The sequence below is a fragment of the Penicillium concentricum genome (genome assembly GCF_028827145.1).
Source record: "Penicillium concentricum strain IBT 3081 chromosome Unknown utg000006l_segment0_segment0, whole genome shotgun sequence".
NCBI classification, from domain to species: Eukaryota; Fungi; Ascomycota; class Eurotiomycetes; order Eurotiales; family Aspergillaceae; genus Penicillium; species Penicillium concentricum.
In genome coordinates this window covers 1,661,763-1,686,945 of record NW_026622759.1, presented here as the reverse complement: position 1 = coordinate 1,686,945, position 25,183 = coordinate 1,661,763, and the positions used below count along the sequence as shown (strand labels likewise).

General features: G+C 49.1%; 13 protein-coding genes across 13 annotated transcripts; 4 read left to right on the top strand and 9 right to left on the bottom strand.

Moving 5' to 3' along the window:
- Positions 1–43: 43 nt before the first annotated feature.
- Positions 44–1,247, top strand: N7517_010835 (H(+)-transporting V1 sector ATPase subunit D; the record flags this gene model as incomplete). The annotated part of the gene is made up of 7 exons (XM_056728558.1): positions 44–58; positions 114–226; positions 290–300; positions 360–685; positions 739–787; positions 849–858; positions 917–1,247. 7 exons carry the CDS (start codon positions 44–46, stop codon positions 1,245–1,247), a joined length of 855 nt encoding a protein of 284 aa, XP_056574373.1.
- Positions 1,248–1,534: 287 nt separating this feature from the next.
- N7517_010834 (U1A/U2B'/SNF family RNA-binding protein) lies at positions 1,535–2,487 on the bottom strand (the record flags this gene model as incomplete). The annotated part of the gene is made up of 4 exons (XM_056728557.1): positions 1,535–1,929; positions 1,999–2,305; positions 2,386–2,392; positions 2,447–2,487. The coding sequence occupies 4 exons, from the start codon at positions 2,485–2,487 to the stop codon at positions 1,535–1,537; spliced, it is 750 nt and encodes a 249-aa protein (XP_056574372.1).
- A 559-nt stretch (positions 2,488–3,046) lies between these two features.
- On the top strand, positions 3,047–4,159 carry N7517_010833 (CE1 family esterase; the record flags this gene model as incomplete). Its single annotated transcript, XM_056728556.1, has 1 exon — positions 3,047–4,159. One exon carries the CDS (start codon positions 3,047–3,049, stop codon positions 4,157–4,159), a length of 1,113 nt encoding a protein of 370 aa, XP_056574371.1.
- A 29-nt stretch (positions 4,160–4,188) lies between these two features.
- On the bottom strand, positions 4,189–8,158 carry N7517_010832 (tubulin-specific chaperone D; the record flags this gene model as incomplete). Its single annotated transcript, XM_056728555.1, has 6 exons — positions 4,189–4,326; positions 4,380–4,545; positions 4,608–4,952; positions 5,002–5,284; positions 5,358–7,860; positions 7,913–8,158. The coding sequence occupies 6 exons, from the start codon at positions 8,156–8,158 to the stop codon at positions 4,189–4,191; spliced, it is 3,681 nt and encodes a 1,226-aa protein (XP_056574370.1).
- Positions 8,159–8,354: 196 nt separating this feature from the next.
- N7517_010831 (MATE family efflux transporter) lies at positions 8,355–9,841 on the bottom strand (the record flags this gene model as incomplete). Its single annotated transcript, XM_056728554.1, has 2 exons — positions 8,355–9,155; positions 9,215–9,841. The coding sequence occupies 2 exons, from the start codon at positions 9,839–9,841 to the stop codon at positions 8,355–8,357; spliced, it is 1,428 nt and encodes a 475-aa protein (XP_056574369.1).
- Positions 9,842–10,324: 483 nt separating this feature from the next.
- N7517_010830 (uncharacterized protein) lies at positions 10,325–11,725 on the bottom strand (the record flags this gene model as incomplete). Its single annotated transcript, XM_056728553.1, has 2 exons — positions 10,325–11,575; positions 11,723–11,725. 2 exons carry the CDS (start codon positions 11,723–11,725, stop codon positions 10,325–10,327), a joined length of 1,254 nt encoding a protein of 417 aa, XP_056574368.1.
- Positions 11,726–11,756: 31 nt separating this feature from the next.
- Positions 11,757–12,098, bottom strand: N7517_010829 (uncharacterized protein; the record flags this gene model as incomplete). Its single annotated transcript, XM_056728552.1, has 1 exon — positions 11,757–12,098. The coding sequence occupies one exon, from the start codon at positions 12,096–12,098 to the stop codon at positions 11,757–11,759; it is 342 nt and encodes a 113-aa protein (XP_056574367.1).
- Positions 12,099–13,196: 1,098 nt separating this feature from the next.
- Positions 13,197–17,005, bottom strand: pkcA (protein kinase c; the record flags this gene model as incomplete). Its single annotated transcript, XM_056728551.1, has 10 exons — positions 13,197–13,258; positions 13,323–13,728; positions 13,791–13,992; positions 14,054–14,609; positions 14,667–14,787; positions 14,824–15,092; positions 15,151–15,546; positions 15,601–16,188; positions 16,253–16,519; positions 16,615–17,005. The coding sequence occupies 10 exons, from the start codon at positions 17,003–17,005 to the stop codon at positions 13,197–13,199; spliced, it is 3,258 nt and encodes a 1,085-aa protein (XP_056574366.1).
- A 1,881-nt stretch (positions 17,006–18,886) lies between these two features.
- On the bottom strand, positions 18,887–19,795 carry N7517_010827 (uncharacterized protein; the record flags this gene model as incomplete). Its single annotated transcript, XM_056728550.1, has 3 exons — positions 18,887–19,404; positions 19,482–19,570; positions 19,638–19,795. The coding sequence occupies 3 exons, from the start codon at positions 19,793–19,795 to the stop codon at positions 18,887–18,889; spliced, it is 765 nt and encodes a 254-aa protein (XP_056574365.1).
- A 605-nt stretch (positions 19,796–20,400) lies between these two features.
- Positions 20,401–20,877, top strand: N7517_010826 (putative eukaryotic translation initiation factor eIF1a-like protein; the record flags this gene model as incomplete). The annotated part of the gene is made up of 2 exons (XM_056728549.1): positions 20,401–20,711; positions 20,775–20,877. The coding sequence occupies 2 exons, from the start codon at positions 20,401–20,403 to the stop codon at positions 20,875–20,877; spliced, it is 414 nt and encodes a 137-aa protein (XP_056574364.1).
- A 153-nt stretch (positions 20,878–21,030) lies between these two features.
- On the bottom strand, positions 21,031–22,370 carry alg3 (dolichyl-P-Man:Man(5)GlcNAc(2)-PP-dolichol alpha-1,3-mannosyltransferase; the record flags this gene model as incomplete). Its single annotated transcript, XM_056728548.1, has 3 exons — positions 21,031–21,600; positions 21,658–22,181; positions 22,244–22,370. The coding sequence occupies 3 exons, from the start codon at positions 22,368–22,370 to the stop codon at positions 21,031–21,033; spliced, it is 1,221 nt and encodes a 406-aa protein (XP_056574363.1).
- A 356-nt stretch (positions 22,371–22,726) lies between these two features.
- Positions 22,727–23,146, bottom strand: N7517_010824 (uncharacterized protein; the record flags this gene model as incomplete). The annotated part of the gene is made up of 1 exon (XM_056728547.1): positions 22,727–23,146. The coding sequence occupies one exon, from the start codon at positions 23,144–23,146 to the stop codon at positions 22,727–22,729; it is 420 nt and encodes a 139-aa protein (XP_056574362.1).
- A 458-nt stretch (positions 23,147–23,604) lies between these two features.
- N7517_010823 (serine/threonine-protein phosphatase) lies at positions 23,605–25,020 on the top strand (the record flags this gene model as incomplete). The annotated part of the gene is made up of 3 exons (XM_056728546.1): positions 23,605–23,621; positions 23,693–24,956; positions 25,018–25,020. 3 exons carry the CDS (start codon positions 23,605–23,607, stop codon positions 25,018–25,020), a joined length of 1,284 nt encoding a protein of 427 aa, XP_056574361.1.
- Positions 25,021–25,183: the final 163 nt, after the last annotated feature.

Sequence of the window (25,183 nt, the reverse complement as noted above, 5' to 3'; positions counted from 1 at the left end):
TGAACAACAAGAACTATACTGTGACTTTTGTTCTGCTGCAGTCATGTCGGGCGCTGTGGTGAGTATATTCTGGAACTGAACTCTTATATTGATTTCATCTGACCTCTGTTCAGGGCCGAGAGGCAGTATTTCCAACTCGCCAATCATTGGGATTGATGAAGAACAAGCTGAAGGGGGCGGAAATTGGCCATAGTTTACTAAAGAGAAAGAGTGAAGCTCTAACAAAGTAAGAATCATATGCCTTTCTTACTTCTCAGAGTATATGCTGACCCTCTATCCTGTGCAACAGACGTTTCCGAGGTATGATGCGACACATTCCCGTTCCCCACCTTATCGAGGCGCTAATCATACTTCGACAGACATCACACGCCGCATTGATGAAGCCAAACAAAAGATGGGTCGAGTCATGCAGATTGCTGCTTTCTCACTGGCCGAAGTGAGCTATGCGGTAGGCGGAGATATCGGTTACCAGATCCAGGAGTCCGCCAAGCAGGCTCGTTTCCGCGTGCGAGCCAAGCAAGAGAACGTTTCTGGTGTTCTTCTACCTACATTCGAAAGCTACACGCAGGATGGCGTCAATGACTTTGGTCTGACAGGTCTAGGAAAGGGAGGACAGCAGATTCAACGCTGTCGGGAGACATACGCACGGGCCGTGGAGACATTAGTGGAACTGGCGAGCTTACAGGTATGTATGGTATATATGCAGTGGATTGGGATGTTGCTCACCAATTGTGCCAGACTGCCTTCCTGATTCTGGATGAGGTGATCAAGGTCGTCAACCGAAGAGGTAAGTCATGTACTCATGAATTGTAACGGGTTACGGCTGGTAACTAACTTGGGTGATATAGTAAACGCGATGTAAGATCGGAACTCGTAAATGCGGTCCTCGTTCGGTATACTAACACATCTTCAACAGTGAGCATGTTATCATTCCTCGAACCGAGAACACTATCAAATGTTTGTACCGTCTACTTCAAGTGCCCCTTGTACAGGCTAACCATTCTGAAGACATCAACTCCGAACTCGATGAGCTCGACCGAGAGGAATTCTACCGCCTGAAGAAGGTTTCAGGCAAGAAGCAGAGAGACGTTGCTGCTGCGGACGCTGAGATCCTCGCGGCCCGGCAAAAGGCAGCAGAAGAGCAAGCAGCAAACCCCAAGGTACCTGCTGCTACTGCAATCTTCGTCCAAGAGGAAGAGTCGACAGATGTTCTGGGCGAGCAGGAAGACAACGATGTCATTTTCTAGGCTGCTATTTTGTTTCGTATTGATACTCTTTTCTTGCTAGCATCTTTTTTGACCGTGACATGTACCACTTTGTATGCTCATACTCGTTTTAGCCCTGTGGCTCGTTTCATCTACTTTAGGAAATATTGAACTTTATGTGATACGCAATCTTGACGCATTGCGACAGCAATAGAACAGTGATAAAGCTCTCCGTATTTCTAATACACATGTACTTGAGACAAGACCATCCAAAACGCCAGAAAGAACGAGAACGGGATATTTTGTAGGATGCAACAAACCACCCACGACTACTGTCGCTGGTAGGTAACGCGAATCGCCTTGCCCTGGTCGCCCATGGGCATACCAGACGTAGCTTCCTTCGCGCTGATTGCTCCAGCCTCGGCCTCGTATTCGACGAATGCAATTCCCTTGCGACCGGGCACCAATCTGACTTCCTGGAATCCCTCGAACCGGCCAAAGATAGCAGACAGGCCTTCCTGGCTTGCATCGTCTGGCAGATCCCGCAAGAACAGAATCTTGTTGGGTGGTAGGTACTCGTCCGGAACGACAGCGGTTGTAGCAGCAGCGGTGGGCTTGAGGCCGGCACCTTTGGTGGTCTTGGCTGGGCGTGCGGGCTCGACGGCAGCAGCAGGACGCTTGAGTTTCTTCTGTGTTTCGAGGGCCTCATGGGCTTGTTTGCGCTCTGTATAACAACCATTGTTAGCATGGATTGAGTCTTTGCATCTAGTGCGCCAGTGTCTGTCCAACGTACCTTTCTCAGCTAAGCGTCTCCGCTTGTGAGCCTCCAGCTCGTCGCTGCCACCTTCGCGCTGGACTGTGGCATCACTGGGTGTCTTCGCGTAATCCAGCACCATAGGCTTCTCGAAGAGGTCGAAGCCATTGATATCCTCAATAGCGCGGGTAGCGGAATCGACGTTGTCAAAGACGATGAAGGCTTGGCCCTTAGCTTTGAGGTTGGTCTTTGCGACGACCTCTAGAATGGTGCCATATTCGGAGAAAATCTCCTCCAGAGCATGCTTCAACTGGTCGACCTTGATTCGCTCATCTAAATTCTTGACCTAATCAGTGCGAAGGAATCCGTCAGTATGGTAATGCGGGAGCGGAGTGGTGATATGATAGAGGGGGGGGACTGGCGCACATATACTCTGTAAGGACTTGTTAGCATGGGGATCGATTATGCAGATATAGTTAGTACTCACGTCGCATTTGGAGGAATGCCAGCTGTAGAGACGGCTGCCATGTTTGCGACTGTTGGAGCTCTAGAAATCAGCGAGGTCGAGCTTCTGGTTGACTTGAGGCGGAGAAATGAAATTGGAGATGGAATAGATCTATATTGCATAATATTGAGCTCCTTTACATGAACTAGCATCATTGGTCTAGTGGTAGAATTCGTCGTTGCCATCGACGAGGCCCGTGTTCGATTCACGGATGATGCACATCTTTTTTTTATTTTTTTGCTCCTTGATTTCTTTTACCATTGGCTGATGTACCCAAGTTGCCCTAAAGCATAGCTAGTACTAGTTATGTATCTCTTACCAACCCTAATTTATTATTAAAAATGTATGCCTTAAATTACCGGAGTCCGTAGATCACCCTTATGAAGTGGCACATGTGCAGGATGTAAGGTTTTGAAAGGTCGACGGGAAAGATAAGAAACTCTTGGCGGATGCCTTACCCACACCTTACATGAGACCTAGGCGCCCCTTGATATGTTATGTTCAAGGTCTTGTACCTCCTAATCCCCTAAATATAACTATGTATTCCCCAAGAAGTTAGCTGCCCGTCTGGGCACCCCAAACATGCATTTCGCAACACTACTATCCCTCGCAGCCCTCGCGACCATCAGCACAGCCAAAACACCAGGCTGCGGCAAAGACATACCTGCCAAATTCCCAACAGCAGGATCAAGCCGGAACCTCACCCTCCCAGACACAAACCGACTATACAGACTATACATCCCGGCCAACTATGACAAGAATAAGCCAACACCGGTATACTTCTCCTTCCACGGGGCGTCGCGCGACATGCTAGAGGAAGAAAATCTATCCCAATTCTCAAACCCAGAATTCAACCCCGACGGAATTGCCATCTATCCATACAGCAAGAATGGGTACTGGCTCTCCAACCCCTTTGCAGACACATCGCGTCCCAATGATCTAGACTTCACCAACGATCTGCTCACGCACGTGGAAGAAGCCCTCTGCGTCGACACAAGCAGAGTATACTCGGCGGGCAAGTCGAATGGCGGTGGTTTCACCGGAGTCATTGCCTGCAACGCCACGGTTGGAAGCCGGTTTGCGGCGTTTGCGGCTGTCAGTGGCGCCTGGTATGATACAGACAATATAGAAGGAGTGGGGCCGTGTGCCCCCGCAAAGCGGGACGCGGGATATCCTTTCTTGGAGATTCATGGTACGATGGATACGACGGCGCCTATCGATGGTGACACGAAGAATATTCGTGTTCCTAAGCTGCCTGTCATTGATATCCTGGAGGGCTGGGCTGGTCGAAATGGATGTGGGGACAATGCGAAGTGGAGCAGGAATGAGACTGTCTTTGAAGATCCGCTTGTGAAGCATGCTTCTTGGGACTGTAAAGGGAAGAAAGGTATTGTTCAGCATTATCGCGAGGCTGAAAATGGCCATTGCTGGCCAAGTACTGTTGGCAATGATGACTATGTCCGAAATTCCGCACAGTGCCCGTTGGGTAAGTCGGCTTTCAATGCGACTGCATACATATTCAACTTCTTCAAGGATGATCACTTGGACAAGTCTGACACACCTGACGAACCAAGTACTAATGGTACCTTTGTTACTCAAGATGAGAACCAAAGCTCAAAGCTTTTACGCCCCATGTCCATCCACGCTTTGTATCTTATGGCTTCAGCGGTTGTGATTAACTCGATGGATATTTAAGTTCTATGGCATATCTGTGGAGCTGATATCTAGGCTTCTAAAGAAAAAGTTACCTTCAAAGTATCCACATGGGGCTTCAGCTGTTTAGGCGGAGCAGACCAGTCTTCGTACTTGGCAATCTCAGAGTCTGTCACAACAAAGAGGTATTCTGCCGCGCATGATCGGACCTAGAAAAAGATTTGTCAGTACCGTAAACCTATGGATCTGAGGTGTAACGTACCCGTGGGAAAGGATGCAAAAGCAGTCCGGTCATTTTCTTCAAGACACCATCTCGTAACGAGTCAATCCTTGTCAAAGCAGCGTAGACTTTGACTGCAGCCTCCAATCGAGCTATATTTGCGGATCTGAAATGTGCTTTCTGGACTAGCGTGAACAGCTTTCGGAAACTACCAAAAAGATGTCAGTGGATATTGTAGATATATAAGTAACAGAAGACAATTTTACAAACCTTGGATCTGAGGCTTCGGGTATAACAGGAATGTAACTGTCAATTAAAAATGCAACAAACTCGACGGCAGGAATGGCAAAACGGTCATCTTGAAGATTATCACCCAGTATTGTGGAAAGATCCTGCAAGAAGACCATCAATATCTCCTGGCGTCGGGCTTGGGCTTGGGAATTGAGGAACTGAGTCAGAGCTGAGCGAGACGCTCGAACAAGACCTTCTGCTCCCGAGATAGCAGAGGTAGCAAGGCCTTGTAACAAAGGAAGACGAAGCCACTCAATATTCTGCAGAGTAAGTAGCTGAGCGAAGTACTCTTGTGACGAAACATGACTGAAGTGCTCGAATTTTCTGTTTTCTGTTAGCCTCCGTTATAACAGTTTGCTTTGTCGGTAAATACCTTTCAAGTGGAGGTAGATCTCCCGCTGATTCCCAGAAGCCCTGTAGAGAAAGCCATGCTTGTAGTCTAACTTTGTCGAGCTTTTCACATGCAAGGCGGCAAAGACACCCGACCAAATTTTGAATAAGTGGTGAGCGTGATGTTGAGTCCAATTGTCTTTGAAGCAAGATGTCGACTGCTTGGATTGCCTCGACTCGAATAAGAGACCCAACATCACCTCGCCTGTCAGTGGTATAATCGTTCAAAAACTCGACGAAGTTGCCAGCAATTGCATCGGTGGAAGCTAGGATTTTGTTAGCCAATTTTCGTGCCAACCAGTAAACAAGAGAAACCAGTAAACATGAGATATTACGTACCCATATATGGCAAGATACTGGTGGCCAAGCACTTCACCGCAGCAACCCGTTTCTCAATGAGCTCTTCCTTCCCGGTGTAACGAAGAATCTCGGCGACGATGTCTTCTTGGACATCACTTTGTGCTCCGAGTTGCTTGAACACTGTACCAAGTGCTAGAATTTGACCACGACCTGTGGGCAATCTCCACGAAGCACGGAGATGAGAGAACCAAGTACGCACAGTTTCTTCCTGTTTTGACGGCGATAGGAGAGGGAACATCTGCGCCAAGGCGGTTGAGGAAGTTTCGATCGAGATATCATCACTTCGAGAAACACAGAGGGAGAGAATTTGGAGTGCTCGATTCAGAAGTGGTTCTAAAGGCTGAGCCAGACCTGTCGTGGTAGTAGACCGAGAGAGCGAGGAAATCAAGCAAGATGATGCCTCTGCTGTCAACTCAGGGCGCGAAGTCTGGAAGGTCAAGTCATCATCGGTAGGGCTTGATGCAGAACCAAAGATATCCCAGATATTGGCCACTTGAGAGAAAACAGCCCTGGCTTCCGGGGTATCTCTGTTCTCTGCCGATGCTTCCCATTCGGAAGTAAAAGCATCGACCGTCGCAGCAATAGACAACAGACAGCCATGTCGTGATTCCACATCATTCCGAGAGATGCTGGAGAACATTTGCAGTAATTTATCCAGGACCAGATTCATAGTTTTAAATTGCTCCTGCGTACTCAAAGTTCCGATAGACTTAGCCGCATGTCTTCTAGATTCGGCATCTGGAGAACCAATACCTCTCCAACCAATCAAAGCGTCCAGAAGTGGACTCCAGTAAATTTGATCCAGAGAGGCTGTTGCTTTGGCAACATCAATTAGTGCACGAGAACGTCGTGCAACGGCATGATAATCCACAACCTGCACAAGAGGGATACCCTGCGCGATAGTATTGGGGTGACGGCCAATCAACTCTTGTAGTGCAGCAGACGACCCGCGTCGGATGTTCCCAGATGGATCGATACAGGCAGCACAAATGAGTTCCACAGCCAGCTTTTGCAGAACATCGACCTCTTTCTGGCCAGATTGCGATGCCACTACCTGGGGTTGCAGTGCCATGAGTTCTCGTGTTGTATATTTTCGAGACATGGCCCAAATACCGAAGCATGCTGCATCTCGTACACCGGTTCCCACAGAGCTACCAGTAGAAGACCTTTGCTCGAAGCCCAAACCAGCCACAAGTGATTGAAGAATCTCAGGGAGTTGGTGAATAGGAGGTGCGCGGCGGAAGAGTAAATGTGACAGTGTCAGGATTAATCCTTGCCATCGCTGGGCGTCGACTGCACTGAGATTACGTTTAAGGGTGTGTGTGCCAATCTTCCGCGCTTCTGCTGTCGTCATGAGGGACCCATCGTCTTTTTCAAAGAGAATATTCTCTCCCAGCGCGTCAATGACCGCTTCAATGACTTCGGTCGCCATTTCTGGGTCTAGTTTCAATGTGATAACGCTGAGTGCTTTACTCGCGGCAAAACGCACGGGTGTATCTTTGTCGGCCAAGGAGACCAAGAAATGATCAATTGCTTCTTCCAATATGGTCGACAACTCATCATCCGTGATGCGGCCGTCGCCTCGCTCATTCAAAGACAAGGCCATGCCTGTGATATTGCGAAGGATCTTGACAACAATCTTTCTGGCCAACGCCGAAGACTGGATTGTCGCAGATACCGAAGAATTCCCTTGAAATACACTCAGAGTCTGCTGGAAGACATAATTGATCAAGGGAGCAAAGTCCTCTACCTGGCCCGATGCGCTCAAGCGAGCAATGAATGTGAGAACTCCAATACAGACATAGACAGAGGGTGATTCGACGTTCTCCGTAGGCTGGATTATAGCAAATGCCCACTTCGTCAGACCTGTAAGCATACCGAGAGCTTGCATGTCTCCACGCAAAGCCAATCGTGCCAAAAGCGCTGTCGCTGCCTCGCGTTCTTTGCCAGACGCACCGATATAGTGCAACGACAAGGAAAGAACCGACCTGGCAACCATAGGAGTCTCAGATGGTAGCCAAGTCAACCGTTGCAGATTGTCGTATGGCACCGGAATGTTATCATCAGATAAAGAAGACAAGTCAAAAGGAGCAAGCAGAAGATGTGAAAGCCAGACCAGCATCACATAGCGTTCTTCCCAGATGAATCGCTGAGGTTCAGATGCGGCTGGTTCTTCAGAATTGATTGGCCGGATTGCATCCCATTGGATGAAGGCCCGAATCATTGAATCAAGATATTTCGGCTCATTGTTCAAGAACCTGCTAATCACTTTGACACCACGGACTTTGCAGAAAGTGTAAAGTAACCTGCAGATGGCCCTTGGCAGAGGATACTGATTTCCTGTCTGGGATGACTTCGCCGAAACAGAGCCATACTGGGTGCGGTGCTTGATCAGATATGCTAGAAAAGCGTCCACTAATGGAGGCAGCAACGTCTGTAAATGTGGATCTAAGAGTTGAGGCCACTCTTGAAAGGGTTCAAGCTGTATATAATCAGTAAATGGCAACATAATAATCTATGCGGTGCAGTCTTACAAGGCTGACAAGCTTCTCTGTTTTAGTGACCTGCGCCCATTTACGTGGGGTGCGGATGGGAGTGCCTGTTTGGACTCTCCACAATAGCGAGGGTAGCTTTGCCGAAAACTCGGACACCAAATCTCCAGAGGCCCGTTGAAGCTTCACGTCTCGATCCTCGGCGGCATCCATGGTGGAATGCTGGGTGATGCAGTGCGTCTTGAAGATTGCAGTGTTGGGAATAGCGTCAACAGCGGGACCGGTCATGTGACGCCTAAGTATATAAAAGAAAAGTTTACTATTTCGCTCACCGTACAAGTGCTTCTGTAGTTGTACAAGTAGACAATAATAGACAAGAAAGAAATAAGTATTTTATATTCGTCGTGTATGATATGATATATTTTATAGCCTTGGAAGCTATCCCGCCCGTCGATGGCTCAACTTTTAGAAGCTCTCTCCACGATCACATCCTCTCTACCGCTTCTCGGGATGCCTTCGCCCAGTCCACCATTTTCCAGAAATAAAAGCCCTCGATCGACACAATGATCGACTGGCCGATAAGAATTCCACTCCATAACCCGAAAATGCTCCAGTCCAAGACAAATGCGAAAGCAATGCCCAAGGGCAATCCCACGAGGTAGTAGATCGAGAGCTGAACATAGCTACCCAGATCCGGTCGTCCCACAGCCCGCAGCAAGCTATTTAGGGAAGTGGCCACAGCATCGGGAATTTGAAGGACGGCGCCCAATGGAAGCAAGAAGAAGATCAAGTGCCAGACCTCGCCGATATCACTAAACAAGCCCGGGATGACTCCCCGGAGCGCAAGAATCACAAGCATATTTGTGATACCAGCACCGAAGGAAGCAAGAACCATAACCTTGGCTGATGTTGCGGCACGCTGGAGGAAGCCTGCTCCGATCAGATAGGCAATGTGTGTGCCACCGGCAACGGCGATGGAAAACGAAACTTGGAATGCAAAGTCTGAAAGTGTCGATATAGCAGCTTGGGCAGCGAGTTCAGTCGCGCCTAGATGGGATGAAATGAGTGTCATGATTTCCCATGCGAGGACCTCGGCTTCGATCATTAGCCAACTCGGGATGGCAAGCTGCAACATTGGACCCCAGCTACGCCACACCTCGACAGAAACGGGGTGCCAGCATTCAGAGCCTTTGATGAAGATGACGTAGAGTGCCAGAAAGACGGGCAGAAGACTATTCGCGATCGCAACAGCAATAGGCGCACCGATGAAGCCCCATTGCAGTCTCTGTAAAAGAAGGTATATCAACGAATAGCTCGGGGGAGTTCTACGGTTAAATAACATACCCAAACAAATAACCATCCCATGAAAATATTCAATGTAGAACATATCAACAGAACCACCAGACTAGCACTGAACAATCCCTGTGCCTGGAAAAATCGCTTTCCCGACTCAAAACAAGCATAACCGGGAGCGCCGGCGATGGCAATTTTCAGGTACAATCCGGCGAGAAGAGCCGTCTCGTAGGATTCAGATGGTAGAATTAGGAGAAAGATGCGATCCGCATTCCACCATATCGCACCAATTGGGATCGTGAGGACGAGCATGAAAAGCGTCAGTCGTTGAACGTGAAGCCCGACCATGGTCAGGTTCCCTGAGCCATATGCTTGAGGACATAAAGTATCCAAGCATGTTGCTAGTCCTTGGAAGACAAAATATCCAGTGATCTGGGCAGTCATGTTGGCCAAGCTCACGGCGCCGATTTCTCGTTTCCCCAGATGGCCCACCATGAAAATGCTAGAACCGGTCAATGCATGTTGAAGTAGGAGCGATATCATTAGGGGGGCCGAGTATCGCGAGATAATTGCTAATTCTTGTCGCCATCCTGACTTCTTGGAACTGTTTGCTGCTTCTGGGTCGATGTTGCGCAGCAAAGGTGAGAATTCTGTGATCCCATGGTCTTCGGAGATCATCATGAAAGAATTTTTTTCAGGGTGTTGGGAGCTCTCCGGATTCCCAACAACACAGTCTATTGTTCTTCAGATCGGGTTCGAAATATAGTAGAGATGGTTCAAGGATCAATTTTAAAACAGGGGAAAACAAGCATTCAGCCCAAGTGGAGATGCGACAAGCACATCAATCCTTGCATTGGTCACGACAATTCCACTAGTAGCATTCGCACCTGGCATGAACCTATCATCTACATTGTACATTACTGGACTAAGTTAAGTACAGGAAATGTTATAGCATATCATTCAGTAAACTATTTGTACATGGCTCAAAATTCACACGCTAAATTGCCAGATGAAGTTTCAAAAATTGCTCGGGAAATGCCATCCGCTGAGGGATATTGCTTTTTCCTGGTCTGATACGTAGATTCCTTGATCTCTTGGTGTGACATGTATAAAGGTTGTTGCAGAGAATATCGAAGATCTCGTAACACCGTGTGACAGAAATCAACGATCAGGATCTAAGGAGTCTATGGCAAGGTCATCAAAGGTCGAGGTCACAAACTTGTCACCGTAGGCCTTTGCGAGTTTGGCCACGGTCCTTTTGATGTGCATGACGAGGATCGCGACAGCTAGGGTGTTCCAAACATCATTATCAAAATCTGCAAGATCGAAATGACCAAGGAACTTGAGTCCATGTGTTAGGGTTTGAGGATTCGGATTGGTGTCCAGAGAGATGGCAGAAAGAACAGGTCCACAGACGACGAGCCCAATCAATGCCGGCCAGACTTTTTTGCTATCTTGGGGTGCAGCGAGTTGACTCTGCCAGGCATTGGATAGCTTCTGTAATGTTGTGGCAACTTTGTCAAAGGCTTCTTTTGACATTTCGTCGTCACGTTTGCAATATATGACATGCACTGCGCTGGTGTCCGGCTTGACTCTGACACCAGCATCACTCAATGCCCAGCGCAGGTATTTTTCTATTGATTTCTTGATATAGATCTCAGGACAGGTATCAAGGATATTGCAGTAGTCCCTCACATTGCCACATATCTTCAAAAGCTCTTGAAAGGCACGAATCGCGTAGAATTCGGAACACTTATCGTTTCCAAGGATGAAGTTTAATTTGTTAAGTTTGGTTTTGTCATCTACCCCAGAAAAGAACAGCGACTCTGGAAGAGTGGAGAAATCTTTCTCCCAGTGTCTGTGGATGGTCGGCATACAGCCACGGGTAAGAAGTTGATGGGCAGTCCGCTGTTCGTCTGGTGATAGGTCGTGGCCTTGAGGGAGTTCCACGGCATCAAGTAGGCGCTTTGCCCTTTCTCGGGTCAATCTATTGTTGAGTATATCCTCACGCTCTCCTCTCGGGACAAAGTACTCTTCCTCGCTCTCGTAGTCGAGGTCACTTGGCTCAGACATTGACTTATCCGAATCAGATCCCCTCCTCTTCCTAGCCTTTTTGGCTTTGGGTTTGACCGGGCGGCCGTTCTTGGCCGAAGGATCCAAGGGGCCCCTCTTCCCTCGCTGAACGCATACCGAGGAAGAAGAGTCGCTGTTGTCGCTGTCCTCGCTCGCACTATAAATCTTGTATCCAGGGGAGGTGGGTGGATCCGAGTCCCAATATTCGTCCTCACTGACGGTGTCCTCGGGCCGCTCGCTATAAGTTGCAGAGTCCTCTGGCTCAGATTTAACTCGCTTAGCCAGGTGATGAGGCTCTGTTTCATCGGCAAGGAGGGCTCGTTTTGGGGCTGAGGTCGCCTGATATAGAAGTCAGTAAGTTGCAAGTGAGTAGGAAGTAGAGAGAGAGAGAGAGAGAGAGAGAGAGAGAGAGAGAGAGAGAGAGAGAGAGAGAGAGTCAACTAAGGTCAAAGTGATATAATAAGCTATGACAAAGATAAAACTTACCATCTGACCCTGTTCGGTGAACTGAGCAATCATGTCAGGCACAGTACAGCTCTGAGGAGCTTGCTAGCTCCTTGGTGTGGTCGAGCTTTGAAGTTACAACCGCCGGTTGTGACAGGACCGGGGGAGCAGGAGAGGGAGAAGGGCACGTATCGATGATAATGTTTGGTTCGTAGCGAGGGATGTGGTAGATTGCGCAAAATCGCCAGCTCACCTGGTCGCGAGAAACCTCGTTCTCAAACAGGAAGCGTCGAATCTCGGGATCGTTGTCCCAAGTCTCGTTAAACCAAGCCGGAGGTGATCCCGATTCTGAACTTCTTGAGAAGTTGATGTGATATTCAATATTATCGACTTTTGGTCTCACCCTGTTGAGACCCATCAACAGGGTGATACACGTTTTTGAGCCATCTCTTGATGGGATGGGAGCTCAACGGCGGTTGGCTCACCTTTGGAGTGGACTGAGGGGTGTGTTCTTTGTTGGCTGGGGGCGAGGTTTCTTTGTTTTCCGAGGGCAGGCTCTCTTTGTTGCTCAAAGGCACGGTCTCGGCGTGTTTACTTAAGGCTCGAAAGCCTCGACGAAATAGGCGTTCAATCTTTGGCAGCATCTTTGAAATAGACCTCGGTAGCTTGATCTATTTCTGGAACAAAGAAAAAAGGCTGGAGTCAAAAAGATGTAAACTGGAAAAACACAACTGGAAGAGAGGACAAAGGTAAACAAAAGAAACCTGTGCTTTAGCAAGAGAGGCACACGATTTCCGGCTTCCTATTTGGGAAGTAAAGAGGGCAGCTCAACTTGGAAGGGAGAGCAGCCGCATCAAGGAATCTGACATCACGTCTATATATGCTGTGCCCAAAGGACTTTAAGACCTACAAAATGGATAGGTGGGATATATTAGTTCGTATTTGTATCTCCTTCTCTCTCTACCACGAACCGCTAGAACATAATACCGGACATAACGCGCAGGAATCCCTGGAGGGATCTACGGTATCTTCATAGATCTTCAAACTTCGTCATTTCTCATCAACTCTCTTGAAAACCACACGCAGTTCCCATTTGGGAACCCGTCCCCTCTCATTTTTTGGACATCAAATGCCCGGCATAGAATAGAGTCATAAACCCGACCCGTCGGAAGGAAAACTTAGAAAAAGAACTCGGGGAAAAAATAGAGCAAGCAATTTAGATAAGCACACAAAGAAATCGAGCAAAAGCAAACTGGAGGTTTCATTGACCATGGTATCCGGCGGTCGAAGCATGTCAGTGAGGTCCGGTCCACACCGACACTTAAAACGAAACTGCGATTGGGTATGTTGAAGCAATTTGAAGAGCATGAGGTGCTGGGGCGGGAGACCCGCGGCGCGCTGAAGAAACCGGACGTGTCGGCATTAAAACCCCTGTGAACCGAATTGACACCATCGTCAACAACTCGTGACAGGTGTCCAAGCAAGCAATAATTATCCCGATCACACATCGGTAGGATCAAGCAAAGTCAGCAGTATAGGAGAATCCACGGAATTCTTCCTGCATGGCTTGCGAAAGCACTAAAAAGGGTCGGTTAGTTACAGTTCGTCTTCCAGCAAGCACACAAAGCCAAAGGGATCTTACCAGATTGTACAGGCGTCAGGACTGGAGTCACACTGGTGAACTCCTGGTCGAAGTTGCTTGTATCGGTAGGACTGCTGATTGTGGGGATGAATGGCGGGGGGACCCGCTTGTGGTAGATGTCATCCCAGTTGATGTTGCGGAAGAAGGCATGAGACATAACTTCTTGGGCATCGGTGGGACCGGAGCCCAGACGCAACTCGGGCTCACGAGTCAACAGCTTCTGGAGAATCGACACGGAGTCGCGAGGCATGTGGATAGGGTAGAGAGGCTCATCGGCAAGAATGGCATCGTAGATTTCATCCTCGTCTTCACCACGGAATGGAGACTGTTGCAAAAGCATCTGGTAGATGAGAACACCGAACGCCCACCAATCCACAGCCCGTCCATACTTCTTGTCCAGCAGAATCTATTACAAAAGTCAGCCCATCGGTACTTCAAAAAGACACAATCAAACTTGATCCCACTTACTTCTGGGCCCATGAATTCAGGAGTACCGCAGAACGTGCTAGTTGTACCACCATACCACATGTTTTCCTTGCAAAGACCATAATCAGCAATTTTGATGTGACCATCCAGGGTCAGCAAAATGTTATCGAGCTTCAAGTCACGGTAGATGACACCGTTCTCGTGGAAGTACTTGAGTGCCAAGCAGACCTCGGCGGCATAGAATCTAGAACATGTGAGCATTTCAAACCCCCCAAAACAGAGCAAGGACTAAGAGTAGGACTTACTGTGCCCTCTTGAGGCCGAATTGGCCACGCTGAATGTGCAGCATGAGATCACCACCACTGATATACTCCATGACGAAATAGACACGGGTTTCGGTTTGGAAACAAGCGTGCAAGTTGAGAAGGAATGGGTGACGCTCCTTGTTTGCAATCAGGAAAACACGCTTTTCGGACTTGGTGCTCTCCACTTCATCGTTCTCAATAATGAATTCCTTCTTCAACACCTTGATGGCATATAACTTTCGGGAGCTCTTTGTTTCAGCCAACATGACCTTTCCGAAATTACCTTTTCCGAGAACAGCAAGGAAATTGAAGTGATCCAACCCAATACGAGCCTTCGCGTCGTCCTTGGGGACGGGGGGTGCAACTTGCTGTTGCGGGGGCATCTGTTGCTGTATGGGCTGCGGAGGCGGTGCCATTGGGTAAGCCGCAGGCTGCGCCTTCTGCATAGCCTGGGGTGGGGGCTGGTGCGGGAAATTGGCATAAGCAGATGGGTCATAATGGGCGTGTTGAGGCTGCGGAGGTGCCTGGGGTGGCGGCATAGGACGGCCCATTTCGGCTAAGATTTGATTAGTACCAATATTCTCTCTTCGATGCATGATAGGAAGTTGCATACTTGGGGCTTGCTGGGGGCTACGTAGCCCGGTAGCTGCGGCAGCAGCGGCGGCGGCAGGTCCAGTGGGCGATTTCGGTGGCATCTGTTGACGCTGGGCGGCCTGTGCAGCAGCTGTTGGTGACTGTGGAGTCATGAAGGAGTTAGTGGCAGCGCTTACCGCTTCTGCGGAGGGTTGTCTAGGAATAGACCCGTAGGGTCCTTCCATCGGCTTCTGGGGGTAGGAGAGGGCAGCGTTGTCTTGAGCGGGCTGGGGCGGACCGCCTGCTCGAAGGGTACGGTTGCTGAGGCCAGAACTAACAGAGGCAGACTTGTTGTGATGCTTGGTGCGAATCAATGTCTCTAGAATTTGGTTGGCGGCTTCCATCGTCATTCCACAGAAATCGGGCACAAGGTGAGTGCATTGAGCGTGGCATGTAAGACTACATTCTATAAAGGAAGTCAGTATGGACTAGAAAAGAAGTTAGGATGTCAGTAATATGCCTACCAGAGCAGCGCTTAGCATTTTTGCGTCCAAAGGGGAGCAGGTAGCCACAGTGGCAACACCAGTTCGCAGAGATGTTGGAAAAGCCTTCGAATCGGTGAGGAATGCGGTGGTTGATTTTCTCCTCGTCCGGATCGGTCTCGTAGTTGGCTTTGCTGATACACTTGGTGACAACCTTGGGGTAACACTTGCGGTGGCAGGTGTACTTGCAATCCGCACATTGCATGCCGGCAGCATACTTGAGAAATTCTCCACACAGTGCACAGCGCATAATGTTGTAGAACTGTTGGGTGACGAACTTGTGGCCTTGCTTCTCGTGAACCTCCTCTTTCTTTTGGCGCACGGCACCTTGACGGTTAAGACCAATGTCAAAGGGACGGCGGTCCTTCAATTGTTTGGCTATATTCAGTTAGCACATGAGGCTGCTTCTTTGGGGATTAATGCAAGACTTACCGAAGCTCATTTGAAGCTGAACTCGGCCAACTGGTTCCAGGGCAAACCATGAATCGATCATCACAGTCGGTGGAGCATTTGAGTTCTCTCCACCGTGATGTCCATGTCCACCATGCCCTGAGGTGCCCGGGCGTGCTCCGGAGCTAGGGCCATGCGAAGAACCCATAGGAGAACCAGCTTGGTCATGCCGAGGGGATCCGCTATCGCCCATCTTGTCTGCGGATACCCAGCCAGATGCGTTGAGCTCCGTCTCAATTTTTTTGCGACGCATCTCCTCGGCGATGTCAGAGATGCGCACCCACAGCATACCGATCGGGACTGGGCGATCTCCCGACTTGTCATAAACAGTTAATTCGATCTCGTTTGCCTTATCGATATCCATGGAAAAGCCTTCGTCCAGCCATTTATCGTTTCGGGTGGCCTTGGTTCTCGCTTTGATCGTGTCTTCAACCTTGACGACAATGTATGTCTCTGGTCCTCGCGAAAATCGCGAGCCAGCCGCATGGTCCACGTCCTTGACCGCATGGATGCGCATTGTCAGCAGACCCGTCAGCGGCTTGCGCATATTCGGGCTACTAAGACTCTCATCTGAACACCAGTTAGTAACCATGTAACATGATGGTCGCAGCAATATTGCTATGTTTTTTCATACCGTCTGGCGCATCGGCGGATTCAATATCAACATGAAGATCCTCATATCGCTTCAGAGCCTGCTTTAGAAGCTGAATCTTTTGGTTACTCTCAATGCGACGGCCCTCGGCATCAGCTCGACTCTTCCGGTCGCCCTCGTCCTGGTACAAGCGGACCATCTTTTCGATGCCAGCTTTATATTGCATCTCCACACTCAGCTTGAACTCCAACTGAGACAGCATGAGTTGAATCTTCGGGCCGAGGTACGGAGTGTCATACTTGATCAGATCTGAGACATGGCCATTCATATTAGCATTCCAAGCGATTTAAGTTCAGCGCAGCATTTTTCGGGGGATTTGGCAGGAGCAGTATACAAGAACGTACCTAGCTTTGTGTAGTTGGGCCTCGCCTTCGGGATCGGAGCATAAGGTCGGGGATCGGAGTATGGGGCGCCGGAAGGCATCGAGCCAGAGCCACCCTGGGGGTAGTGAGCATCACCGTGCTCGCCAGGGTATCCGGAGTCTTTGGGCGGGGGAGCCGGCCCTCCACGCTGACCAGGTGAGCCGCCTTCCTGGTTCATCTGACGGATCTGCAATTCTCTCATTTTCTCCTCCAGGTAAGCGATATTCTTGCGGCCATCGCGAATGTTGGCGTCGACTCTCTGTTGCACGAGGGGATTGTCGGTCGACTGCCGCATGTTACTGGCAGCGGTGATGAGGGCCTTCTCCCGCTCGATCTTGCGGAAGACCGAGGCGATCAACTCGTCCCCATCCATGATGGCAGGTCTGACGAGAGCAAAGAGCAAGGCTGGCTCAAAATTCAAGGGTGCGCTTGCGCCAGGTCAAGGTGGGTTGTTGGTGGGAGAGGATTCGCGGGGCTGTTGTTGACAAGGGGCGCAACGGGCGCGGGTAATGCCACTTCGGAAAATGTGAGACAGACTGCCCGCGATGATCGCCCAGTCGATTTACAGCCGAAATTGAATTGATAAAAACCTAGAAAAAAAGAACAGGGTATCAAATTGGGAGAGGTAAAAACGAAGAAAATCCTCGAATTTTACCAGATGGATTAGATCCCGGGAAGAAGTCCAGGCAGGTGGTTACAGAGAGGTCCGTAGTACCACGCACCGATAAGGAAGTGGCGACCGTTTAACAGTTAAACGGTAACATGTGAATATTTTTAGATATATACAAATGTTGTATCTATATTCTTCGATATATCTGTATCTAACACTTATATATCTATTAGAAAACTCATACACCTATAGACACGCCTCGTACTTCCGACCCCTTTGGAACGACAATAACCGGAATGGTCACAACACACTATTATTGCGAATCGGAAATTATCACCACTTTGTCCAGGCTTTCCCATCAGGCACATCTTACTGCATACCTTGAGGGATAACAGGGACCCCAATCGCGTTCGATACATCCCGAAGGTCTTCGTATCTGATGACTTGGTCATCTCTCTATCTTGTCGCCTAAAACCGGTGATGTCACTAGTTTCAGGACCAATAGATGAAGACGTAGCAAATGCACTATAAGGCTAAGGCTCTAAGCGATGGAATACAAAGAGCATTAGTCCTACATTTACTATCATCATGCAGAACCCGATTTATAGAGCACTAAATCGTATATTTGTCAGCCCGACGAGACCAAGTACTATGCAACTACCTCGCTTGATATATCCGGTTAAGAGTACAGGAGTAGACGGCCGTTTATGCGGCCTTGTGATGTCTTTCTAGTGGTCTTTTTAGTGGTGTCAGATGTTCTTTTTAGATGTCTTTTTTTCTAATATATAGATATATATATTTATATATTGTCCCTATAATCAGTTCTATGAGTAGTTAGAGGGCAAAAAAGGGAACAAAGGTATACTTTGTGCGAGAGACTTCTATGTATAGCCTGGAATATGATTCATATGAAATATGTAGCAGGAGTGAGATTGTCCATTTTGCGCCCTAACCGCCATGTTAGAATCTCATTTTAGTGACATTTGTCAAAATTGAAGGTACCAGACCAGGCATACATATATATACTACCTTCCTCTAAGTGCAAGGGGTCATACAGGGTACGCTGGACTGGGTGTCGAGAGCCGGACCCCAAAGCGAATTCCCATGCAATGAAACACATAGATCATATGTCTTATCCTTCGCTGATAGCACCTGCATATGAGCATCTATGGATGCTATCTCAACCAATGGCAGTAATAAGAGCATGCATGGCGTTTTGCACTTTTGTAACATTGGGATTGTGTCACTTTTAATCAATGTTGCGCAGTATTTGGAAGACTTCACAAGATGAATGTCCTCAAGTGTATATTTGAATTCACGCAGATGCTGCAAGAAGTTGGAAAGATCTATTGGCTGTATGTTCGGGACGTGTTCTATAAGAACCGCCTTTGGTGTTAGCGTGTCACCAAGCTATATACCTAGGTTTGCAGGTGGGGCTAGATAGCCGGTTGGATGTTGGTGAGTATTGACTGCTCAGGCTAATCAATTAACGCTAGCTATACATCTTCAGCGGGGTTATGCCTTTAGCTCCTCCCGATCTAATAATCACAGTGCCTAGTGCGAATACATTGAGTTCTCCTTGGGGTTGAAATCTAGCCACCCATCAATCATATTGTGCACCTGCCGCCACGGAAGCGTGTGCTCTCAAAGCGGTTGTTTCACCTTGTATGGATCAAATGGCACAATGCCTCTGTCGGCAAATGCCTTCGTGATAACCTCGGGCTTGAATGATGTCTCACGGATGGAAGGGAAGTCCATGAGGAAGACTGTTTTCTCGTCATCGGGATCATCAATCATGCAGAATAGGATGCCTTGAGATCTCCAATACTGCTTGTAACATTGAAAGGGTTTGCCATCAAAAGGCTGAATGAGATGTCCTATATTGGGTGGAAAGCTGAATGGAAGAATCTTGTGTTGCTCGCAAAAGTTGAGGAACTTGAAACTCAAATATTGAGGCTGGCTCCTGAAGAGTACGAGCTTAGGCTGACCATCTGCAGCACGGTCTTCAGTCTGGCGATGGAAAGACTCGAGCCACTCGCATGCAGCCAACTCATCAACCTGACCGCTTGAATTCATCATGAACACAGCTTCATCAGGAGTTCCTTCGTAGGTTAGCCACTCATCGAAATAGTGGTCGCCTTGTATAACAACAAATGGATCAGCTGCCCACCCATCGGCGGCAATACATTCAATCGTGGTTATCCATTCACAGTAGGTTCTAGTTTGAATAGGGACGAACCCCCCCGGGTAACGACCATTCGAGGTTTCTTTCCCTGGCCGATTTGGAAGATAGTATCGTCGAAGTTGTAGATATTTTCTGTGGAAACGCTGGCAATCACAGCCCCCAGCCGTTCATACCAAAGCTCCAAAATCTCTTGATCTGATGCATCGAGACGTTTTTTTCTTGGTTGATCGTGTTTTGGGTGGCTTTAGGTCATCTGGTAGGCGTTTGATGAAACGGTCAACCCATGCCTTGCTGATAGTCGCGTCGTTCCCGTCGCGGTTAAGAATTTGGGTCACACTTGTCGTGATGAGCTGCGATATTTGGCTCATTCAATGACCGGGTAGGGGCAGTGGTCTTGGAGACGCGTCCATTTGAATTGGGAGCCCTAGGCATGGTCATTGTTGTACGATTCAATGACGCAGATCGTTAAAATGATAAACAACCACGCGATCTCCGAAGGGCGGTGTCTTATTAGTGCTGTTTGATAGGATCCGTGGGTGAGCGCTGTCATTCACGACACCGAAGTTCACGAGATATATAGACTTGAATTGAGTTCTTCGCCAGTCCAGAGTCGTTCAGTTCATAGTCTGAGGGCGCTTGGCCTTTGGTTCATTTTGCAGGACCCATGACTTGGTAGGCTGAAGAGAGAAGGTTGCAGACCAAGTGAGCCTCGTAAAGATTATTGCTGTACTTAGTAAGTATCTGATCAGATATGACCGTAGACTTGAGGAATATTGGATAAGTAAGCCTCTCAAAATGTTAAGTCGATCCCGTACAAGGGACTGGAGTAAATGCGGGCAGGGGAACCTTGGAAACCCGCTCCGATAAGATCAAATTATTTTCCGGAGAATCCTTCCCTTCAACATTCTCTTGCACTTGATCTGTCCCTGCGATTTATAATACCCATCATTTTAAATACCGCGCGTCTTCAACAATGGGACCTCCTCGCCGAAAGATGCTGGCTACAGCGGAGGGAACCTTGACCCCTCCAAACGAGCTATCCGATACCCAGCAGATCGTGAAAGCAATCAAAGCCACTGGAAACAACATTTACTTGATCGAACAAGCAGACAAGAAGCAGATGCTGGTCGAATTGCCCGCACGATTCCGCTCGGCCATCTGGATCAAGCGCAGCTCGTACGTCGTGGTCGACACTAAGGGCCAGGAGGAGCGGGACAATAAAATTGGAGGGGAAATTGTCAATATTGTCAGGGACGAGAAGGCGTGGAGAAAGGCTCCCTTTTGGTATGTCCTCTTGATTAAGACTATCCACAAACTTGTTTGCTAATTGGCATTGCTTTCACACAGGCCTAAGGAATTCGTCAAGCATGAGGTTGTAATGGCGTCCGACTCCGACGACGAGGAAGAGTCTCGTGTGGGCCAAATGCCTTCTTCGGACGAGTCAGACTGAATGATCGCCTTTCAAAGGCACCAAGCGTTTGTTCAATGGCAGCTGCTACGGTACACAGGGATTTTGGGCTATGATGATTCTCGAAATATGCACGCCTCACAATTGGGGCCGGGGTATCTCTCATTTTTAGACAATCGCCTTGTCGCGACTGCTCTACTTGTCACTTTTCTTATCTACCTCACTCAAGCCATTGAACAACACGCCAAAGACCTGGACCGCGAGCGACAACACCACAACCGCCGAGCTTGTGTTTGTGCTGGGGAAAACGTTCCAAGCCCACTCTTGCAGCGCCCATACGGCGTATATAAGAACTGGGTGGATACCTGCGCGCCAGAGAAGAAATGGGGTAGCCCACGCGAGATACGCGAAAAACTGGTAATGCAAGGACCTAGCGCATAACAAGCCGATGGCGAGTGAGCTCAGCATCACGGTCATAGTGAAGGGCCTTGAGAGTGGAACTGTCTTTTGGCGTCCCTGGAGAGTATCCTGGAGGAAGCGAACCATGTTCGACCCTGAAGGTTTTACCCAGTTTCTGAAGAAGATAGCCAACAAGGATATATGCAGCACTAGCAGCCCCACAGAGAACTCCTTTGAGAGAAATGTTTCTTCCCCTACAAACCGCCAGTTCACTGTCCATTTGAACAAGAATTGGCGGGATAGCTCAAATGCCCGAGAGAGGTAGCCTGTACTATTAGTCTGGAGAAAGGGAATCGCAAGTAGGACCTGTAGTTTCTCGCGTTAGCCGACTCCCAGAACTCAATTGACTTCATAAGAACCCACCTGGATAAGAACAGCCATAGCACCAAGCGAAATACTCCGCGCTAACCCCAAATTGAGAAGAGTGATGACCGCAATAGCAGGCACAAGCAGCACAAGTGTCATTTTAATCGCAACACCAAGAGACCACACTGCGATTCCCGCCGTCCAACTGCGTCTCAGACACAGATAGATAGCAAGCCACATAGCGAAAGTCGCGACGCCGTCATTGAACATGCGCAAGACGAATATACTATGCAGGCGTTTGGACAGAGCAAGGAGCGGGAAAAGATAGGGAGGTGCCCCCGTCTGTCTGTAGCAGGCAACTACCACGGCTAGTGTAGCTAGGTATAGCACGGCGAAGAGCGCTTGCCCAAGGAGAATATCACGGCCTTCATCGGTGAGGTGGTAGAGGAGGGTGTAGATGTATACGTGGGCGGCGGGGTAGACGAGGGGACCGGTTGAGCCTTTGATCAGGAGGTAGTCGCGTTCGCCGGAGATATATAGAGAGACTTGTTGCATGTATGTGGACCAGTCAATCTCAGTGTCTGTGGTTGTTGCTTGGTTAGCTGGGTCTGTTTCATTACGCGACACCTAGACGCGGTCTTACAGGCGATCTTCCATATGACGAGGGCGCAGAGTAGCGCGTCGCCTAGAATGAGTAGAGGTCCAATCCATTTTGTATGTTGCTGATTGGTGAGCACATCGTAGGCGAAGGTCTTGGCTGTCAATGCCATGGCGAGGTATGCTCGATGGTTGACGGGGGGAATATTCAAGGTGGCCAGAGCTGGCTCCGCCTAGATAGTGTCTACAATTGCGTTTAAGTTGGAGGTAACACATTTTAGTTGAGGTAAGTATATAACTTCTGATTCTTTCTAATCTTAATATAATTTGTATTTGTTTTTATACATCTCACTGTACATGGGGAATACATATGTTGTAGGTCTAGCTCGCTCTGGGACCTTGAGCATGGCCTTCTAAACATCCACCAGTCCACCCAACCCTTATTGTCAAAATCCATGGTATCATTAAACAAGCCGAGAAAACAAAATGCAAGAAAATCGAAGGAGAGTCTCGTGTCGATGTGCACGCATTATCGGTCTCCGTCAGACAGGGTGGTGGGCTGATGCTGGGCATTCGCTCGGAAGCCCAGCAATTCCCCTATAACACCCTTAGGTTTGGGGACGGGGCATTCTCGATTGATGTGTGAGAGTTTCTCTGCTTCCTCCTCCATCTGAAGGAATGTTGAGACCTCCTCATCCACAACAACTGGTGTGGGCTGACCCGCCTGAGTGCCTTCTGGGCTTGCTTCGAGATCCTTCCGTCGTCTACGTCTGATGCGTGGCAGTTGTTGTCCATCAGCTGTCATGGTCATCTCCGAATCGGCAAAGGTGCGTCGTGGGGCCGGGCAAGGGAAGACGTGCGGCATGCCGACGACTAGGAGAGATGCGAGGAGGGTTCCGGCGAATAGGCCGGTGGTCGACCGCGACCGAGGGTGTAGGTGTGGTGGCATTGTGTATGTAATGAGAGAGAACGAATATTGATGTTCAATTGAGACGTGGTAGGCGTGGCCGACTGTTTCTGTAATTTTTCAGGCCATCGGAGGGCTCGGACTGGGCTGGCTGGCGTAGTCGGGAAGAAATAGCAGGCAAGGAGGTCAATTGAATGTTCAGTGGGAATTATCCAAATTGACAAGCTTCTAGACCCCCGACGGCAAATATGAAGGGATATTCAAAGGAGAGCGGAGAGAATAGCCGTGGACGGCAGCGAAGGGCTCTGGGTGCATCTAATCTTATCTGGCTCCCGCGTGATTGGATGTTCCGCTTCTCTCAAGTCTCTGCGTCGCGCATCATAGCTTCGCGAAGATGAGACTGTATTTTTCAAGGGGAAACTGAGCCATCTGATATCTCTTTTGGGGTTTCTAGACTTCAATACAGTCCTCCTTTCCTTCCCCCTCCCTCTTTTGACAAAATGAGTGACCTAGACCGGTATGGCACTAACCCCTCAACTTTCTAGACGCCCATCGTTCACCGTCAAACTAATGTTTTATGTCTAACAGGGCGATCGAGCAGCTGCGGGCCTGCCGCCTGATCCCCGAAAGCCAAGTCCGCGAACTGTGCTACAAGGCGCGTGAACTCCTGATCGAAGAAGGCAATGTTGTGTCCGTCGACGCTCCCGTAACCATCTGCGGCGATATCCACGGCCAATTCCACGATTTGATGGAACTATTCCGCGTCGGCGGCGATGTCCCCGATACCAACTACCTTTTCATGGGCGATTTTGTCGACCGTGGCTTCTACTCTCTTGAATCCTTCCTTCTCCTCCTTTGTTTGAAAGTCCGATACCCCGACCGCATCACCCTGATCCGCGGCAATCACGAATCACGCCAAATCACAACAGTATATGGATTTTACGACGAGTGCATTCGCAAATACGGCAGCGCGAACGTATGGCGATACTGCTGCGAGGTATTCGACTACCTGGCCCTGGGCGCGATCGTGCTCGGCGCGAGCTCAGAGCTAGAACCCACCTCCAATACAGCACTACCAAGCATGCCGATCGATGACAGCGAGCTGGAAACAGAAGTCCTGAATTCCAGAGGCGAGGTCACGATGAGTACGTACCGCGCGCGACAGCGTGCGTCTTCCGATGCATCCACAGATTCTAGAAATATATCCCCACCACGAGACATCTCCGCCGCCCCAGGCCAGACTGCCGCGCCCTCACGATCGGGGGCCCCGGGGACAGGTGCAAGCGGCGATGGAAACGGTAGCGCCGTGACTAGCCGGACTGGTGCGGTGCTCTGTGTACACGGTGGATTGTCACCGCTCATTGACTCTGTCGATAAAATTCGACTGATTGACCGCAAGCAAGAGGTGCCACACGAAGGTGCCATGTGCGATCTGCTCTGGTCAGATCCGGATGAGATCGAAGGCTGGGGGTTGAGTCCTCGTGGGGCTGGGTTCCTTTTCGGCGGCGATATCGTCAAACAGTTCAACCATCTCAACGGCTTGTCTCTTGTCGCGCGTGCCCACCAGCTTGTTATGGAGGGATACAAAGAGATGTTTGATGGCGGTATCGTCACTGTTTGGTCTGCTCCAAACTACTGCTACCGCTGCGGCAATGTTGCCGCTATCCTTGAGCTGGGTGAAGATGCCAGCGGCGGTGGCACTGTTGCTCGCAGTAACGGCGAATATGGTCGGAGCAACGGCGTTGCAAATAGTAGAGTCGTCAGTCCTGGAAGGAGGTATCGTGTCTTTGAGGCTGCAGCGCAGGACACAAGGGGCATGCCTGCGAAGAAGCCTGTCGCTGATTATTTCTTGGTAAGCTCTTATTTTCTTCTGTTGTCTTGACTCAGATCATCTTACTAACATCCATGCCTAGTGATACCATCCCATACACCTTTTTTCTTTTCTTTTTCCCTTGGAAGTAGCATTTTGCGCCTTGGTGTTGGTTTTTGAGAACTAATGATCATCTATGACAAATCTTTTGATACACCTCTAAATGTCCTCTGTAAGTTGATCATAACATTGTGAAACAGAAACCAAAA